Below are 15,634 nucleotides of genomic sequence, written 5' to 3'. Positions count from 1 at the left end.
TGGCAGAGAGTATACTGGATACACTTTTATCCTAAACTTTTAAATTGATAAATAGACATGTGTCATGTCATTAAAATTTCTTTTTTAAAACCTACTTTTAAATGGCTGCATAATACTCCATTCCATGGATGTACCAAATTTAGCTATTTCCTTAATATTAACTATCTCGACTGTTCTCCATCAGGGGCCATTGTAATGTCAGCGAGTCCGCCTCCAGCGCTGCTTCCGGCCACGGGAGAACGCTCGCTGTCTGGGAGGCAGCGCCGCCTGCAGGCCAGCGACTCACATCTTCAGGAGATGCCTCAAGAAACCTGAAAAGCTCTAAAATGTCAGTGTGCACGCGCCTTTTAAATTAACTTCAAAACCATTTTTACGTATCTTCCTTTCAGTGTTTACACCAAGCCTTACAGAAATATCTCTGGGTCAATTAACGCAGAGGTGTGACTAAGGTATTTCACAACTGGAAGAGTCCTTGTTTTTAAATCAGTGCAGAATTGCACAGATCATTTCTTTTTGGTTCGAATCGCATTCCAAGGATTTGGGCATTTCATTATATTTCTTTCCAAATTCTGCTTCCTGGTCAGCAGCAGCCAGAATGACTGATGTTTTTACAACTTCACTCATGAGATTGCCTAGTGTTCATATTTCTGGTCCCGATTTTTTTCACATTTTAGCACTTGGCCCTTTGGGGTACTGAAAATGAACATTCTAATTTTAGAGCAGTCACAAACTGTTTTGCCTGATACCTTATTCGCATTGGAAAAGCAGGGGTTTTTTGTTCAGAAATATCTAGTTCGTGTTATTCTTCCCCCAACTTTATGTATTAGTTGAGCTTGCTTTTGTTGGGATTCTAGTAGCTAGAGGCTCGTTTAAACCAAAATAGCAACAATTAACTGACAGTGAGCCTCATTCCCAAAGGAATTCCACACTGCCGAATCTAACATTTCAGTTGGTGCAACTGTTTACCTATTTTATTTGAAAAAGCAAAGAAGCCACATTAGAGGCATTTTAGATGACTTCTTGGTGTCATTCCTTACAGTGTCAAACTCCTTTTCACCAGGGGCCACACCAGCCTCACGGTTGCCTTCAAAAGGCTGAACGTAATTTTAGAACTGTATAAACATAACCACTCCCTAACTAGGGGCAAGGAGCTTGGTGCTACTGCCGGGTAGAAACAAGGTGGAGAGCCGGATCAGCCCAGGGGCTTGTGTTTGCCACCTGTGCCTCACAGCATCTATTTGACATGCTGAAGTATAAATGAGGTCCATTTCTCTGATACACAGTTAGTATTATGTGTTCCTTGGCTTGGCTTCAAGCTAGTGTGATTTTTTAAGGTTTTATTTATTTATTTTTAGAGAGCGGAAGGGAGGAGGGAGAAAGGGAGAGAAACATCAGTGTGTGGTTGCCTCTCGATCGCCCCCTATTGAGGACCCAGGTATGTGCCCTGACTGAGAACGGAATCTGTGACCCTTTGGTTCACAGGCGGGCACGCAATCCACTGAGCCACACCAGCCATGGCACAACACTAGCATTATTAAGTGACAAAATACAACAACGCAAAAATAGCAGAATGTGACCACTGCAGTATATTGATTAACGAAACTACGCCTCCGTTTTGGAAGCACATATCCTGTGACTTTTAAATCTGGCCACTCTGACAATAAATTCAAGTATTACTTTCTTTGTAGTTAGCAAGATCATCTTAGCTTTAAGTAATAACTTTTTTCTGCCCTTTAAATACTAGAAAAAGGAAGGACCACCTAACATAGGAGCTCGGCTCCCGCTGCCACTGGGTCCGGGCTTCCCCAGGCTGGCGGCAGTACGATGGGTCTCAGAAGGTCGTTTGCAATTATAGCTGTTTCTCAGGCTTCGGCCAAACAAAAGTGAAAAGCAACACTGACATTGAACTGTCCGAATTGACTGATGCATTAAGTCAGCACCAGACTGCAAGACTTTCTTCCTGAAATCCCAGTAAGTTCTTCATGAAATCTTCACTCAGAAGGAGTCCCTCACGTCCCCTCTGAGCACGTCGCACGAGGCCGGGCAGCCTTCGTGCCATCGCCAGTGTCCCCGAGCACACCCGCATCATTCGGTGCGCACTTCAGGGCTGTGGGCATCTCTCTACTGGGTGGGCCAGGAAGTTCGCTCTCTTTCTCCAAACGATGGCACTAGTAGTGCTTAGTTGTCTTCAACTTTGTTAGAAACAACTGTCATATCAGTGCGCATTTTTAAAAAAGTCTCAATATTGGTGAATTTCTGTGTAGCCATTTTAATAATGAAGATGGAAGAAAATAAGCAACAGGTTTCCCAACATGGGGGCTCCGGGACCTCTTGGAATGTCCAGGGCCACAGCAACGGTGGCTCCAGGCTGGTCACCTGCGAGACCAGGCCAGGTTCAGAAACCTGGGACTCTCAGCCCCGCCCTCATTCCCCAGAGAGGGGGGAGCAGCTGGAGACAGAGTTAGTGACGGATCTGCCAGCTCTACTGGTTTGCAGTTACTGGGAAAAATAATGTCTTAAATGATATCACTAAGCTGGGTGCCTTATGTATAATATTTTTAAATAATCAAGCAAATGATGCTAGTCACTAAATAGTCTCCTATTTCCAAGGAAGTCTCTCTCACTTGTGTTAGAGAGGATGGCCTTTGTATCAATTAACATCCTTTTACCAAGTTGTTTCCACTCACTGATGACATACAGGAAGAAATGGAGCCATGAACCCCTGCGCGTGGGTGCGGAGTGAGGTGGCCGGTCACCGCACTGGGCGGCACTGGGCGGTATGCCCTGAGTAGAGATCTGAGTTCCAGGGAATCGAGCTCCAGGGAAAAGGCGCAAGTGGACTAAAATAACGCACTTTCCTTTCGAGTAACCATTACTAAGTAATTAAGCAAGAATATCCCCTTTACAACTGAGAAGTCTTGATCAAATTTTTTTAACCCCCTCGATTTTGCTCAACAAAGCCAAGATTTTTGAATGTCACTCCTTGTTCTTCAAACAGAAAACAGAATACTGAACTCGGACCACAAGTGCATCGGCTGTCACGGCGGCCCAGGCGCCTTCATGTCGCAGCCATACCCCAGGACCCCGAAGCTGCAAGTCTGGGCAGGCCACTCCGTCACCTGTCGCCCCGTGAATACCCGAGGACGCCACTCTCCTGCTCCGCCGGGTGCTCCCCACGGTCAGGATTTTTTTTCCAGTCAACGGTGTCACACTTCATCCCTGCCACAACCTACCCTGCCTTCGTGACAGGAACTCCCCTCCATAACCTGAAGCATTCGTGCAGAAACCGCCAGCTTCCTCCCCCTGCTCCCAGCCCGGGCCCCCGGGCTCAGCTCACCCACACCAGCCCTTCTCCAGCTGGGTCCGGCGGCTTCCCGTCAGTCAGAGCCGGGCCAGGAAGTGACACCTGTCTGCTGCTCACGGAGAAACAACCTGACCAGGGGCTCTGAGCTGCGCGGGACTCACGGAGCCCGAGGACAGCGCCGCCAGGGCCGGAGCAGCAAGGGAAGCAGGGGCCCACATGGCTCCGCCAGACCCTGACGGCCGGGAAGTCCTCTTCATGCCCATGGCACCTGGGGACCCTCAGTGGATGCCACCAACAGCCAAAGTCATCGCCTCCCCTTCTCCTGGCCTCGGGCCTCTCGTCACTACTTGGGTCCATACATACAACTTACCACCAAAACACAAACAATCCAATAAAAAATGGGCAAAGGACCTGAACTGACGCTCCTCCAAAGAGGACACACGGATGGCCAACAGATGTATGAAAAGATGTCCAACATCACTAACCATTAAAGTAAGGCGAATCAAAACCACAATGAGATACGACCTCACGCCTGTCAGAATGGCCATCACTGATAAATCCACAAACAACAAGTGCTGGGGAGGATGTGGAGAAAAGGGGACCCAAGCGCACTGTTGGTGGGAACGTAGACTGGGGCGGCCCCTGTGGAAAACAATATGGAAATGCTTCAAAAAATTAAAAATGGAACTGCCTTTTGACCCACCAACTCCACTTCTGGGTATTTATCCAAAGAAATCTAAAACACTAATTCAAAAAGATATAAGCACCCCTGTGTTCACTGAAGCGTTATTCACAACTGCCAAGATACGGCCGCAGCCCAAGTGCCCATCAGTAGGCAAGTGAGTTAAAGGACGGTGGTACATTTACACAGTGGAATTCTACTCAGCCGTAAAAAAGGAGGTCCTGCCATCTGCAACGGCAGGACGGACCTGGAGTCCGACAGAGAAAGAAAAAAACCAAGTGCTCTCACTTTCACGTGGAATCTGAAGAGCAAAATAAGTGAACGGACAAAACTGAAACAGACTCGTAGATGCAGAGGGCAGACTGGTGGCTGCCAGAGGGCAGGGGGACTCACAGGCTCTTGAAAAAGGTGAAGGGATTAAGGAGCGCAAATGGGTAGTTACCGGAGATGCGAAGTGCCGCCTGGGGAGCGCGGTCAATCTTACTGCAATAACTGCGAGCGGCGCCAGGACGGTCCTAGACTCGCTGGGGGGCCACATGGTGAGTTGCATGAGTATCCAGTCACACTGCTGTGCCCCTGAACCTAACACAACCCTGTGAAGTGTGCCGGAAAATTATTTTCACAAAGCAGATGTTCTCTTTTAATTTGTACATATATTTTATTTTTAAATATATTTTATTGATTATGCTATTGCAGTTGTCCCATTTCCCCCCTTCATTCCCCTCCACTCTGCAAACCCCTCCCCCACCATCCCTCCCCTTTAGTTCATGTCTATGTGTCACAGTTCTTTAGATTCTATATTTCCCATACTATTCTTGCCCTCCCTCTATTTTCTACCCACCGTCTATGCTGCTTATTCTCTGTACCTTCTCCCCACTTCTCCTTCTCCCACTCCCCTGTTGCTAACCCTCCATGTGATCTTCATTTCTATGGTTCTGCTCCTGATCTAGCTGTCCTCTTAGTTTGTTTTTATTTTTGGTGTAGTTGTTAATAACTGGGAGTTTGCTGTCCTTTCACTGTTCATCTTTTTTATCTTCTTTTTCTTAGATAAGTCCCTTTAACATTTCATATAATAAGGGCTTGGTGATGATGAACTCCTTTAACTTGACCTTATCTGAGAAGCACTTTATCTGCCCTTCCATTCTAAATAAAAACTTTGCTGGAGAGGTCAATCTTGAATGTAGGTCCTTGCCTTTCATGACTTGGAATACTTCTTTCCAGCCCCTTCTTGCCTGTGAGGTCTCTTTTGAGAAATCCGCTGACAGTCTGATGGGAAATCCTTTGTAGGTGACTATCCCCTTATCTCTTGCTGCTTCTAGGATTCTCTCCTTCATTTTAATTTTGGCTAATATAATGATGATGTGGTTTGGTGTGTTCCTCCTTGGGTCCACCTTCTTTGGAACTCTCTGAGCTTCCTGGACTTCCTGGAAGTCTATTGCCTTTGCCAGACTGGGGGAGTTCTTCAATTTATTATTTGTTCAAATAAGTTTTCCACTTGTTGCTCTTCTCTTCCCCTGCTGGTACCCCTATAATTCAGATGTTGGAACATTTAAAGATGTCCTGGAGGTTCCTAAGCCTCTCCTCATTTTTTTGAATTCTTGTTTCTTCATCCTTTTGTGTTTGGTTGTTTCTTTCTTCCTTCTGGTCCACTCCATTGATTGGAGTCCCAGTTTTCTTCCCATCACTATTGGTTCCCTGTGCATTTTCCTTCATTTCACTTAGTATAGCCTTCATTTTTTCATCTAATTTGAAACCAGAATCAACCAGTTCTGTGAGCATCCTGATTACCAGTGCTTTGAACTGTGTATCTGATAGGTTGGCTATCTCTTGGTCACTTAAAAGCATTGGCTCTGTGGCTTTGATTTGTTCTTCTGCTTGAGCCATAATTTTTTTGTCTTATCACGCCTGTTACATATGAGGGGCGGAGCCTTAGGTGTTCACCAGGGTGGAGCAATCCACGTCCCTGGGTTGTGATACTATATCTGGGGGCGGGGTCAGAGAGGGAGCAGTGGCACTTGTTCTTCTCTCTCTCAGATTTTGGTCCCTTCTGCTGCTTCCCACAAGCAAATTGGGCCCTTCTGGTGCTGGCTCCCAGGTGGGTGGGCTTGTGTACGTTCTAGGACCCTGTGGGTCTCTCCAACAAACTCTCCTATGAGGCTGGGAGCCTCTCCCTGCACCTCAGCCCTTGCAAGTTTTTTCAATCGATGCGTTTAGGTTTTATTTCCCATCACTGGGGCCCCGGGTTGCGCGGTCTGTCTCACTGCTTGTTTTCTTGCCTGGTTAATCTGCACGCGAATGTGTGTCCAAGGTCAGCCAGCAGCCTTGCAAGCCTCACTGGGTCTGCCCATTCTGCCCCTGTGCCCACCCAGGTCCGGTAACCACCACTTTTTCCTGCTGCAACTCCTTTCCACCAGCCGCCAACTCCACCCCTCTTACTGGTCATGACGGATGGTTTCTTGTTGTCAGACTTGAGTATAGTTCCATTTTCTGTCTGTTTTGGTTGTGTTCTTGTTTCTAAATCTTTGTCGTCCTTAAATTTGGTTGTGCAAGGAGGTACAGTATTTCCACCTACTGCTCCATCTTGGCCGGAAGTCACCACCACTTCTGTTAATTTTGATCAATTATTTGGGGAGTACAAACAGGTATTAAAGACTTCTCCTAAAATGCTAAATATGGGTTTTTCTTTCAACATTTTTCAAAGGTTGCTTCTAAAATCTCCTGTTGTCTTCCAAATACAATCCTTCTACTCAGGTGAAGGGGACAAGAGGTGATTTCTGGGAATTTGTGTTTCGAGGACCAAGCAGAACTGTGCGCGTCTGTGGCTGGGCCTGGCCCCACCCATTTTGCTGGAGAAACCCCAATACACTGGGTTTTTGCCAGAAAACTAGGCTGGGTTGTTGGGAGTTCCTCGTCAGCAAAGCCCCACTCTCCCTGTGGTGGCCAGGACACCCTCTGCAGACGCTGGGCTGAGCCGTGCAAGGAAACCCACCTCTGTCCCCAGAGAGCTGGCTCCTCAGTGAGCGTGTGGGACCCTCCTGCCTCATCCGCTGCAGAGCCCCCAGGCCCTGATGCTGAAGAAAGCTTTTCTGCGCCGGCTCTTCCTACAAGACTTGCAGCTCACAGCTTCTGAAGAGCTCAGAGCACTTCTAACGCTATAAGCGTTTTGCCGTGTTTTCTCTGCACACTGCGCAGCCCCAGCAGAGGGGGGCACAACATCAAGGGCAGGTGGGCGCCCGGAGGGCCCCAGCTCTGCTGGGAGGGGCGGTATTTCCTGCTTCAGCCTCCTAACCAGGGTGCCCTCCTGCAGTCCTCACTGCTTCGCTTCCAAGCAGGTGGCTCGGACATGGGACCCAGGTCCTTCCCACGTGTGTGGAACTTGGCCCAGAACATGCTCACTGAAGAATGTGGTTGGTGATGATCACTAAGACAAATTCTAGCGTTGTGTGGTTAATTACATGCCCAATACGGTAACCAGTAAAGAATTGCTAGCAGTGGAAGGAATTCGTTCAAATTAAGCGGAGGAATGCGGGGGAGGGAGGCACGATTTCTTCGGAGAAAGTAAGAAATCAGCTCATTTAGTCTGTTCACTCCGTCGGATGCGGGTCCTCCCCGTGGCCTCTGCAGAAGGTCCAGGAAAACCCTCGAAGAGCAACCACTTCCCCCACACTCTGGTCTTTTCTTGCAGGAAAATTAATAGCACGGTGGTTTATTGAGTGTTCGTTTTCTCCTTGTCTCTAGTGAGGGGAGGAAGGGTTTCTATGCCAGTTGGAAGCAGCGACTTAAAACGAAACAGGAAATAAGATGGAACAAAAGAAGACAGTGTTCTGCACCCCAGGAACTGGATGTAAAGCACAACCCCAGTCTGACACGGACAACACGTCTGTTAGACTCGGCCGGGACAGAGACCGGGAAGCTCCGACTTTGATTTGATGGTCGGCAACACAAATGGATTAAGATGGACGAATCTAATTCTAGCATTTTCTATCATTACTCCCAATTACATATGCTCTTCAGGAAGACATAGTCCAGAAAACACAGAGCTTGAGACTTTGAGTTATGTATATTTGATCAAATTAGGTTGTAATTATTGATCAGAATAAAGGGTCAAAATTCCATCACTATAGGAATATCTCAAACATTACATTTGACTTATACAGAAAGATAAGAAATTGGCACACAGAAGCATAAAAATTCTTGATGCCACAGCCAAACGAAAATGCACACGTGACCAGCGATGCCAGGGCCCTTCGGCTGCTGACGTCCAGGAAGTCTGGTCCTGGCTCTCTTCCCTGGGGCTGCAGGTAGACAAGCCTCAAAGAAACTTTCAGACTCTCAAGACTGCGAGTGTATCTCTGGCTGGCATGAGGTCGTGGCTCACCCTCTTAATTCCTCGCCAGGCCCCTGCAGAACCAGAGCGACGCTTCCCGTCCCAGGAGACGGACAGCTCCGTGTGCCTTCCAGGCTGTGCACCTGAGTGCAGGGGACGTCGGGACCGAGCCTGGAATCCGGCTCCTCCTCCAACCCAGGAAGTGAATCCAAGGATGAAAGGACCAAGGTGGCCCATCAGTGGGACAACCAGGGTGTCCCTGGGTGGCCAGCACCCACCCCACCCCCAACTCCAGGGCAGAAGCTCCTGGCAGCACCGGCCACAGGGGCCGCAGCCTGCAGAGGTGTCCTCCTGTCACCGGAGTGTTGATGAAGAGGGTGGTGCGGAGGCAAATGGGAGGCTGCGGGTGGGCAGGCACTTCCTTCTCCGTGAGCAGAGGCAGGGGCTTCTCGGGTGGCCTCTCTGGCTGGGAAGACCCTCCCTCTTCTCCAGACTCACGAGTTCTGAATGTTGCCAGTGGGCTGTTGGGTCTGCTGCCCCTGGGCCGCCATGGCCATAAAACAAAATGATCCGGGCCTAAACTTGGGTTCCACCACGTTTGCTGGGAATTTACTGAGTGAGTCGGGCAAGACACTTCACCTCTCTGAGCCTCCGTCTCATCAGATGCACAAGCCAGAGATAATACCAGCGTCATCTCTTCCAGTAACTCAAGCTCTCTGTTGGTGTTGCTTGGGACACACACACGTTCAACACTGACCCCTGCTGGCTTCACTTCATCAGTCTCTCAGCAAGTTCTGCGACCTCCGACCTGTCTTCCTGGGCGAGGTCCCTGTGTCTCCCTTAGCCTCGCTCTGTTTCCAGAGTGTGCTGTTATTTTCTAGCAGGCATCCAACTCCATGTCTGTGGACCCCACAAGCCCTGAGCAAAGTCACACCTAAAGGAAGAGCCATGTCTTGCTCAACTGTGCCACATCCTCGCACAGCTGCTCGAGATCAAGTCCTCCTTCTGTCCCTCCTCCGAGGACAAGGAGAAGGGCCCCCCTTACAGGCCTGGCCCCCTGACCAGCAGCAGCATTAACTGCACAGAGCACCTGGCTCCCCAGGCCCCAAGTACGCAACACATTGAGCAACGCTGTGTGTGGAGCTTCTTGGGCCAAAAATCCATGTCTATTATCATGGAAATCAGCGACATAATTAGCAACACTTAGGATCAAAGTAGACACTACCTGCCTATTTTATTACAGAGAAAACATGGCCTTCGAAAACAGTAAATGTGTCTTCAGAACTCTGTACGTTGGTGAAATTCAGTGCAGCTGTGATCACTAGAACTGTGACTGTCCCACGATGTCCCGTGGGCCCAATGGTGGCGTCTCCAGGGACCTACCTGGATGTGGGGTGAGCAGGTGGGTGCCGGCCCTGGCCCCTCGTGCCCTGGGACCGGGCAAGTCTCTTTTCATCTCTGTGGATGCCACATCTTACTTTTCAAAGTGGTTTTGTAGCTACAAACACTTGAAAATCCCTGAACAGAAGCCCTCTTTGGTCTTATAAAGGGCTCTCTGGCCTCAAGAAAATACCCCTAAAAATCACAATGGGAAAGAGAAATGCAGAGTTTCCAGTTAAATGGGCAGAGCAACCTCCCCACAGTTCAGGGCCAACGCACTGAGCCGGTCACCCTCGGGCCTGTTCATCACATCCAGTGGAGCCTGGCGGCCCGCGGGGCGTGCCAAGCTCTCGGCGCCCGAGCGGGGATGGCATGCTGTCTGGGTCACGGAAAACAGGACAGAAGTGTGGAATTAGCCAGTAATCTCTTCTTCAAGCCAAACAGTGTTATTAAACTCTGCAGTCAAAATACTGCCACTAGGAGAAGCACCCCCAAACTGAGGACCTGATATCGGCCAGTGTCTGTCTTATCCTTTCCATCAAAGCAGAATCTGTGATTTCTGACCTTAGAAAGTCACATCTGGCCCTGGCTGGTGTGGCTCAGTGGAGTGAGTGCCAGCCTGAGAACCAAAGAATCACAGGTTCAATTCCCAGTCAGGGCACATACCTGGGTTGTAGGCCAAGTCTCCAGTAGAGGGCGCATGAGAGGCAACCACACATTGATGTTTCCCTCCCTCTCTTTCTCCCTCACTTCCTCCTCTCCAAAAATAAATAAATAAAATCTTATTTAAAGTAACATCCGTACACATAGTTCACTTTTAAACACACAAAACGAATGTTCATTCAAACTAAGGGGAAAGGGGCAGATGAAGGCCCTCAAACACGGCTCTAGTTTAACCAGGGAAGGAGATCATGGTTCACTGGCTTTAAATAAACCCTTCCACCAGCCAAGGCTTGTCGTGAGCTCCACGGTTGGCTGAGGGTTACTGGCAGATTGAAAGCTGAGACCCCTGGCCACATGCAGGGGGTCTGGGGACACTCCCCACCCACTGCCATAGAGATCAGCTTGGTCTCTCCCTGCACTGACCTCAAGGAAACTGTCCCTCCCCCCCCCAACGTGCTCGCACACTTGTGCCCTCGCCTCACACATCACCTGGCCACGTGCTCTGCCTCTGCTTACCCCCTGTCACTGCCTCAGTGTGGCTGAGGGGCCTGTCCCCCACCAGCCCCCCGCCCCCCTCCCCCTGGCCGTCCCCCACCGCCCAGCCCCAGCCCCTCAGCCCCTCCTCCTTCTGCACTATGCCCATCAACCTCTAAACGTGTCCTGGACTCTGTCGTCCCAGCAGCCGTGGGCAGCTACCACATTCTCTCCACTTTCATTCACAGACTAGATTTTCTAAGAACACCTTCACCCTTCACGGCCGACTCCACCTCTTGACCTCCCATTTCTTCCTCAACCCACTCCCTGCCAACTCCTGTTTGCCCCTTCTTCCCGGGACGCCGGACTCTGCTCCTGGCCACAGTGTCACCCGGACAGAAGCAGCCTCTTCCACTCTCCCGTCTCAGTCACAGGCCTGTCGCCCGAGCCTCCAGGAACCCTGGCGTCTGCTCCGGGCCGGCCACTGGTCCCCCGGGAAGCACAGCCTGTTCTGCTGTGTTAATGACACGGGACACCATGCTGTGTGCCCGTCCTGAAAACAGCCACGCCCACTAGGGGTCTCACCATCAGTATTAACGGAAGGAACTAATTCTCACTCAGCACTCAAACAGCCACAGTGTGAAGAAAATTTACGCTAACCGAATGACTGTCATTAGAAGAGTATAAACTTTTTGGTGTCAAAAAAGTTTGATTTTGACAACTTGTTTTGATGACAACTTGATGATTTCACCAACTTTTTCTCAAACTTCTCTTCAAACGAAGCCTCTTCACTGGCACCTGCCCTGAGCTTCAGAAGGTCCTCGAGGGAATTTCTAAGCAGGACCAGAAGTTCTTTTACACTGTGATTGTAGGCAGAGGCGGAGCTGATTTCTCCTCTTTCGATACCCGCATGGGGCTCCTCAGGTTCCGCGACAACACAGGACGCACCGCAGCTCAAGTGCCTGTCTGTCTGTCCCGATGTGGCCACCAGGGTCAGCGGCGCCACAAAGTCATCTCACAGTTCACGCGGAAACTGTGTCTGCGTCACCAGACAGGATGGATTTACAGTGCGTTAAAGATTTGTTCCAGGAAAGAAAGATTCTTCTAGACATGATTCATGGCTTTAAAAAAAATCGAATTTCTACAAACCCTACGTGTGATCGGTATGTGCTCTAAGGGTATTTATGGTCTATTATTTCCTCAAACAGAAATATTATTTCCTTCCTTCCCTCCCCTCACTTAAATGTTTTTTAATATCTATATATAGAACCAGAATACTTCTGCACACTTCTGATACAATCTAGCTGATTATCCAAAATCAAACTGCCTGATTGACAAGCTCACGGGAATCAATTTCACGAGCAACTCAGGTTTTTTGTCAGAGAAATGCCCTTGGATGGAACAGATGACGGTGCCCGCCCCCCCTTCCTCCCCCACCGCCCTCCTCCCACCAGCAATTACGCTGACAAGATGATCAGTGTATCTTTCCACTCCCAAACAATGCTGACGATCAGTTGGCAGACTACAGAAAGCGTCCGTCCATATATTACATCTCTCCTAGTTATTCCTAAAGCTATAATGTCCTTAAATATGTTCACACACCAAAAAACTCCCTTTACCAAAACAGTGCTTATTTACATTCCGACCTCGGTGTTTTTTCACGGGCTTCCCATCACGGGTGGCGGAAGCGCAAGTACCTTTTGCAACATGGTTGTCATCTGAGACGCCAGCTCTTCATGTCCCTGCTCAGTCACTTACCTAGAAGGAGAAAAAGGACACGTGAGTTGGAAATCATTTCAGCTTATCAACAGCAAATTTTCACATTTCAAGGTTTTTAGTGGGTACCGATTAATCACTTAAAACTGTCACTATTGTAAATGCAAAAGAGTAAAACAGAAATACTTAAATATCTTAAGAGCTCAGAAAAGCAGGCAAACAGAGGGGTTGAAAAGATAGAAGAATCGTATGTATAAGAGGAACAGAATTAAGTAACTGTGCAAACGTCCGCCTGATTGTGAGGAACCTGGGGCAGCGTCAGGCGGTCACAGTCGCCGCAAACCAGACCAGGCACCGAGTCACGCTGAGCGGCGATTCCGCTGCCTCCGGTTTACGCCACGGGCGGCACGCCCGGGCTCGTCCTCCTGCCGGGCTCTAACTGAAAGACTGTGTGGTCGCTAATCTGTGTTAAGACTTCGACTGCTGAAGCCTGACAAAGACACTAAAGGAATTTCGGGAAGAACAAAAACCGCTCCATCCTGCTAGCTGATCTCAGCGCTGGTTTTGAACCACGTTCCTTCTCCTCTCACTCTGTACATGCGAGTGTGCACTCATTTAAAGAGGCAAATACAAATCTCACATCAGTATTTAAACTTAGCAAACATACCACTATAAATACAAAACACCGCGTCTCTTTTTTACTTGCTCTATTGTTATTTCCCATTCCGCGCTTAGTGTTCGTGCCATTTTAACGTCTGCAAACCTGTACACTGAGCTGCTTCACAACTCACGCGGCCCTTCCCTCTCGAATGCCATTCAGATGACTGCGTGTTCTGTAAACACGAGTTCAAGCCCATGTTCCCCACATCCATCCCTCTCACCCCCTCTCAGTCCCACTCGTCTGCGGCCCCACCACTGGCTGATCTCGCGTCTCCCTCTGTGTGTGGTGCGCCCCCCCCCACTGCCTTCCCCAGGTTATACTTCAGCCATGCCTACAACTTTTCCAACCGAAGCTGAGTATCAATTTTTTTACCCCAACTCATCAAAGTCCAACCAGACGTACTAGGGTTGTGTTCGGTCTATCAACAGGCTTGACAAAAAGTGACATCCCAACCACTGTTCGCCTGTCCTCCAGCGCTTACCCAAACCCTTCTTTTCTTCCCCCCAAAAGCACTGTTTTCTCGTGCAGTCCACACACACCGCTTGCGAAGCTTAAGGCCAGGTCCCGGTCCTGGCTCTGTGAGTTCTGGAGCCGGGATCTGTCCGTCCCGAAGTGCTCCTTGTCACCATACTGTGCTTTCTCCTTTAGAAGATTTGGGTTATGGCCCTGGCTGGTGTGGCTCAGTGGATTGAGTGCGGTTCTACTCCCAGTCAGGGCACATGCCTGGGTTGCAGGCCAGTTCCCAGCAGGGGGTGCACGAGAGGCAACCACACATTGATGTTTCTCTCCCTCTCTCCTTCCCTTCCCCTCCAAAGATAAATAAATAAAATCTTTTTAAAAAAGATGTGGGTTATTTACATTTTACTTGATAGCAGATTAGACAACTTTTTCTTGCCAAAGTCTTATTACATTTGATCCAGTTTCACTAAAATGCTCATCATACTGTATCACAATGCATCCCATTTTCATGAGATGTGACTTGGCCTATGGTATCAGTAAGCCAAACATTAATAATGTTTCCATTTTATTTTTCTGTTACTCTTCAAGGCAGATTAGAACTTTAACACAATTAACAGACGTTTAAACCACGCATGGTCATGGTCATGAAAACCTGAAGGACTCAGAGCTGACAGCCTGAGATGCCCCCGTGGCTGGAGTCCTTACACGGGTGTCCTGGACCAGTGACGGGGGAATCACTAACGTGCTTTTGTAAAAAACGCAGACTCTCGAGCCTTGTTCCAGTGTATTTTGTAAGATGGAGCTTTTTACACCCTCTGCAGGCTGATCCTTCCGCACATGAGAGTTTGAGAAAAGACAGGAGTCACTGGGACCCCCAGGCCTCCCAGCGAGAAGTTCGGGATGGGAGATCCTAGTGTTTCAGGAAGCCTTCCTGGTGGTTCTGAGGCAAGTGGAAGTCTGGGGACCGCTGCCCACGCGAAGCAGCGCCCCCGCCCTCTCCCCCGGGGACTGTCCTAGAGCCACCATGGAGCCTGGGAGCTGTTGCTGCGTCCCCAAACTTCCTAACGGCCCCTGATATGTACAATGTCCAGCACCCACTGTTTCTCTCCCTGCCCTTGTCTTTTGTACCATTGACTCTAGATTAAAAGATTAGAGTTTCCACGGATACAGTGTTCACATTTACTCTCTAGGAGCTGCCCAAATCACCCACAGGGGCTCAGACACCCAGGTGTCAGCAGTCGCTGCACACCCCTCAGAACCGTCTGTTCGCAGAGCCCAGCCGGTCGGCACAGTGCTTTGCGTCTACACCAAGCAGCCTTCTCTGGCCTCTGACCGGCCGAGAAAGCACAACAGGAGCATTCCGCAGAGGCGTCCGTGGAAAGGCCCATCAAACTGACAGAAGAAGGAACACGGCCTCCGGGTGTCAAAAGAATGAACCTTCACAAAGCCCTGGGCGACCGAAGCCGCAGGCTGGCAGGCGGCAATGCCACAGAGCGTCACCGTGGCCCCGCTGCAGTCCAGTGCCCACGGCATCGCAGCCACAGTGCGGGACGGACAGGCAGTCCAGGCCCGGGCACGAGCCAGTGAGCAGGGTGCCCATCAACACACGCACCTCCTTTTACCTTTAGTCCCCGTTTCCAGAGCCAGCGGGGACACGGGACCAGCCCCCAGGCCGGGCCTGACGCCGAGCTCACCAACAACACCCGCGTCCCCTCGGATGCCGATACCAGGCCCGGGTCTCTCGCTCCGGAAACGGAGACCTTCACGCGCCCCGAGCCTGCTGGCGACACTGTCCTCCGTCCTCGGTGTGCTGCGCCCTTCCTCGGTGACCCGAAGTCCGATGAGGCCCTCCTGGCCCCAGGTCCGCTTCCTCCCCCTCCCAGAGCGCTGAGCCCGGCGGCGGCACCACTGAAAATCATTTGTGGCCAATAAAATGCGAAGAGACGGCATCGCTGTCAACTCCCTCCT

General features: G+C 49.9%; 1 protein-coding gene across 3 annotated transcripts in view; it reads right to left on the bottom strand.

Moving 5' to 3' along the window:
* Positions 1–15,634, bottom strand: part of ANK2 (ankyrin 2) — a 305,473-nt gene that overhangs the window by 194,357 nt on the left and 95,482 nt on the right. For 2 of the 3 annotated variants that reach the window (XM_053658114.1, XM_053658113.1), the window contains exon 2: positions 12,528–12,588. The exons of the other annotated variant lie outside the window; for it this stretch is intronic. In XM_053658114.1, the coding sequence (XP_053514089.1) occupies positions 12,528–12,548 (21 nt within the window). In that variant the 5' untranslated portion in view covers positions 12,549–12,588. The remainder of the gene's footprint in view (positions 1–12,527; positions 12,589–15,634) is intronic. 3 annotated transcript variants of the gene reach the window in all.

Source organism: Artibeus jamaicensis, unplaced genomic scaffold (genome assembly GCF_021234435.1).
Source record: "Artibeus jamaicensis isolate MK-2021 breed Jamaican fruit bat unplaced genomic scaffold, CSHL_Jam_final scaffold_537, whole genome shotgun sequence".
Lineage (NCBI taxonomy): Eukaryota > Metazoa > Chordata > Mammalia > Chiroptera > Phyllostomidae > Artibeus > Artibeus jamaicensis.
The sequence above is the reverse complement of the archived record's forward strand: the minus strand, read 5'-3'. Positions and strand labels throughout refer to the sequence as shown.